Source organism: Urocitellus parryii, chromosome 7 (genome assembly GCF_045843805.1).
Source record: "Urocitellus parryii isolate mUroPar1 chromosome 7, mUroPar1.hap1, whole genome shotgun sequence".
NCBI lineage: Eukaryota > Metazoa > Chordata > Mammalia > Rodentia > Sciuridae > Urocitellus > Urocitellus parryii.
Genome location: NC_135537.1, coordinates 153,211,195 through 153,215,245, shown reverse-complemented (window position 1 = coordinate 153,215,245; position 4,051 = coordinate 153,211,195). Strand labels below are relative to the sequence as shown.

Here is a 4,051-nt window from a genome sequence, read left to right as displayed (position 1 = left end):
CACCCAGCTAGTGAGAGACCCCCCACCCCAACTCGAGCACCCCCCAACACCGGCCCTGCACCCTCCAGCCCGGCTCCAGCGCCGCCGCGAGCTTTCCCCGGGACTGGCCCTGGCGGGGCGCCTAGAGCCCCAGTTGCATTGCTCCAGGAGAAAGGAGGGGGGCGGTGCATTTTGCCGGAGGAGGAGAAGGGGGGTGGGTGGTGGGGGAGAGAGAAAATTGCGCGGAGACCTGCCAAGCGCCACCGCCGCCGCCACCGCCGCTGCCGCCGCCGCCGCCGCCGCCGCCGCCGCCGCCGCCTGTGAGCTCCGGCGGGCAGCCCGACTGTCGGCTTCCCGGGGCATCTGGGTCCGGCGGGGCACAGCCCTGGGCGCTGCCGAAGCCGCCGCCGCCGCCTCCGCGGCGAGTGCAGGCGGCTTCCCCCGGAGCCTGTGCCGCTCCGGCTCCTCGGGGGTGGAGAAGTGGGGGGTGGGGTTGTTGTTTGGGGGGAAGGAGGGGGAGGGGGCAACGCCGAGAGAGTCAGTGGTTTCCATGGTGATGGAGCTGAAAGTGCAGGAAATTTAAAGGCTTGGACCCAGCGAGACAGACAAACCGGTGCCAACGTGCGCGGACGCCGCCGCCGCCGCCGCCGCTGGAGTCCGCCGGGCAGAGCCGGCCGAGGAGCCCGAAGCAGGCGGAGGGAAGTGCCCCAGGACCCGCTCGGCCAGCGGCGCTGCACAGAGCGGCAGGACGAGGAGCAGCGAGAGGAGGAGGAGGGGAGAGCGGCTCGTCCACGCGCCCAGCGCCGCCGCCGGCCCGGGAAGGCAGCAAGGAGCCGGCGCCCCCAGCGCCCCGCGGTCGCCCTGGAGTAATTTCGGATGCCCCGCCGCGGCCGCCTTTCCGACTAGACCCGAGAGAGGAGTTGCGGCCAACTCGTGTGCCTTTTTTCCACCCCGGTGGGAGCCGGCGCTGCGCAAAGGCTCTGCTCGCGGCTCATGCTGCCGGCCCTGCGCCTGCCCAGCCTCGGGTGAGCCGCCTCCGGAGAGACGGGGGAGCGCGGCGGCGCCGCGGGCTCAGCGTGCTCTCCTCCGGGGACGCAGGACGAAGCTGCAGCCCCGGGCGCGCGCCGGAGGCATGGAGCGCTGCCCCAGCCTGGGGGTCACCCTCTACGCCCTGGTGGTGGTCCTGGGGCTGCGGGCGGCACCGGCCGGTGGCCAGCACTATCTCCACATCCGCCCAGCTCCCAGCGACAACCTGCCCCTGGTGGACCTCATCGAACACCCGGACCCTATCTTTGACCCCAAGGAAAAGGATCTGAACGAGACGCTGCTGCGCTCGCTGCTCGGGGGCCACTACGACCCGGGCTTCATGGCCACCTCTCCCCCTGAGGACCGACCCGGAGGGGGCGGGGGAGCGGCTGGAGGAGCCGAGGACCTGGCGGAGCTGGACCAGCTGCTGCGGCAGCGGCCGTCGGGGGCCATGCCTAGCGAGATCAAAGGGCTGGAGTTCTCCGAGGGCTTGGCCCAGGGCAAGAAGCAGCGCCTGAGCAAGAAGCTGCGGAGGAAGTTACAGATGTGGCTGTGGTCGCAGACCTTCTGCCCGGTGCTGTACGCGTGGAACGACCTAGGCAGCCGCTTTTGGCCGCGCTACGTGAAGGTGGGCAGCTGCTTCAGTAAGCGCTCGTGCTCTGTGCCGGAGGGCATGGTGTGCAAGCCGTCCAAGTCCGTGCACCTCACGGTGCTGCGGTGGCGCTGTCAGCGGCGCGGGGGCCAGCGCTGCGGCTGGATTCCCATCCAGTACCCCATCATTTCCGAGTGCAAGTGCTCATGTTAGAACTCGGGGGCCCCCTGCCCGCACCCGGACACTTGATCGATCTCCACTGACGCCACCTACACCGACTCCAACCAGTTCCACCACCCTCTAGCGAGGGTTCTCAATGAACTTTTTTTTTTTTTTTTTTTTTTTTTTGGCTACAGAGACCTAGCTTTCTGGTTCATGTAATGCACTGTTTAACTGTGTAGGAATGTATATGTGTGTGTATATACGGTCCCAGTTTTAATTTACTTATTAAAAGGTCAGTATTATACGTTAAAAGTTACCGGCTTCTACTGTATTTTTAAAAAAAAATAAGCAAAAGAAAAAAAAAAGAACAGAGAAAAGAGAGACTTATTCTGGTTGTTGCTAATAATGTTAACCTGCTATTTATATTCCAGTGCCCTTCGCATGGCGAAGCAGGGGGGAAAAGTTATTTTTTCTTAAAGTACAAAGAGAGGGGGGAACTTTTGTAGAAGGACTTTTTAAAAGCTATTTTCCATTCTTCGGAAAGTGTTTTGATTTTCCTTGGACCTCGAAGAAGCTATAGAGTTCAATGTTATTTTACAGCTATTGTAAATATAGAGAACAAATGGAATGACTAATCATTGTAAATTAAGAGTATCTGCTATTTATTCTTTATAATATCCCGTGTAGTAAATGAGAAAGAAGTGCAGAGCAGGATTAAAGAAAACCACTAAAACCGACTGCGCTCGACCCTGCGATTCTGTGTGTTGGTGATTGATGGGGGGGGCAGGAGGGGGCGGGCAGGGGATGCCGCCGTGCCTACTACGCCTATTGGGAGAAGGGGCTCATCTCCTTGGACTCCCCTCCTGTGGTATGATTGAGGTGACTGCTGAGTTCCAATGGGGAGGGGAGCGTTATTCTCAAACCCCTCTTTTAAACATCACGTGGCCTCTGCCCAATCTCCCAGCATTTTTCCCCCATGTCACCAAAGCTCGGGCCTGTAGTGACCTCGACACCCAGCCGGCCCCCTGGAGCTGACCCCAGGCTGGGCTGAGGGGAGGGGGGAGGGTGGGCGGCCGCTTTGTCCTGCCTGACAGGCCCTTCACAATGGGGACACGTGTCTTTCACACCTACCCTGGGGGCGGAGTGCCGCTGAAACTTGACCCCCAAGGAATGGGGGGGGGGTCAGAGCGCGCCCACCCAGATCCCGCCACCCCTCCCGCCTTGCCCCCCCCAACACACAATATCCAGCCCATGTTAACCCTTTGCACGCCCGGAAGCTAAGGCTGTTGGAGTTGAGGTGATCCATTGGAATCAACAACGCACAGCCTGGGTGATCTTGCAGACCCGAGCCCCAGAAGTCCCAAGCCTTCAGCTGGAATTGCGAGGGATAGCTGGGAGATTTGACACTCACCTCCGCCTCCCGCAAGACCTAAGGAAGACTTTGAGGTCCAGGGTTTCGGGGGGAGGGGGACTGATTTGGGGTAAAATTCGCCACCTCTGGGATCTGCTTTGGGGAGAGGGGTACGTCCCAGCTCTGGACACTTAACTCCACTTGGGCAGGGGAAGGTGTGGGGGTGTTTAAAATTCAGAATCGGGATCTTTGCGCCGTAGGACTGGAAACCGAGGGTGTGCTCCCTTAAAGAGACGCACAAACATCAGCCCACCCCACCCGGTTAAAAGCCAACTTCTGCGGAGCAGCGCTTGACTCGCGTGAGTCCCTCCGCCTCCATCCCGGGTGGCGCCCATCCGCGCAGCTCCACGTGGACCCACTTCCTGACACTGCTCCCCGCTCCCTTTATTTATCTTGGACTCCAAAGTCGCTCTCCTTTGCTCCCTCCCCACACTGCCCCCCCACCCCGCCCACCTCCTCGCGCCTCCGTCCTACCGCCCCCCCCCTCTCCGAGTCCCGAGTCCCCGACGAATCTATGCTAATTATTTCAAACCTGCGCTCGGTCCCCAGCGCAGTCTCAATGCCCCCGGCCCCGCCCGCCCTGTCCCTCCAGCCGGGCGCTTTCTTCCCTCCCGACGCAGCCTCGGTGGCTCCTCATTTCAATAGCCTGGCCCGGGAGCCGGAGCCCCCTCCCCGGCGCTGCCTCCGTCAGCCGTGGGACAGACGTTAGGGTATTCATTAACTGAGAGCGGAGGAATAACGGCATTATTCCCCCCAGAGAGGGCACCCTGCCCCCGCGACTATCTGAGGCTTCATTGTAAAAGGATTAAAAGTTAAAGACCTCCATCTTATGATTCTTTCATTTAATCTTCCTGGCGCCTGGGAGACACGCTGGATGGATG

At 61.1% G+C, this 4,051-nt stretch overlaps 1 protein-coding gene across 1 annotated transcript; it reads left to right on the top strand.

Moving 5' to 3' along the window:
• Positions 1-529: 529 nt before the first annotated feature.
• On the top strand, positions 530-1,930 carry Nog (noggin). The gene has a single exon (XM_026407803.2). The coding sequence runs from the start codon at positions 1,112-1,114 to the stop codon at positions 1,808-1,810; it is 699 nt and encodes a 232-aa protein (XP_026263588.1). The 5' UTR covers positions 530-1,111; the 3' UTR covers positions 1,811-1,930.
• The last annotated feature ends 2,121 nt before the right edge of the window (positions 1,931-4,051 follow it).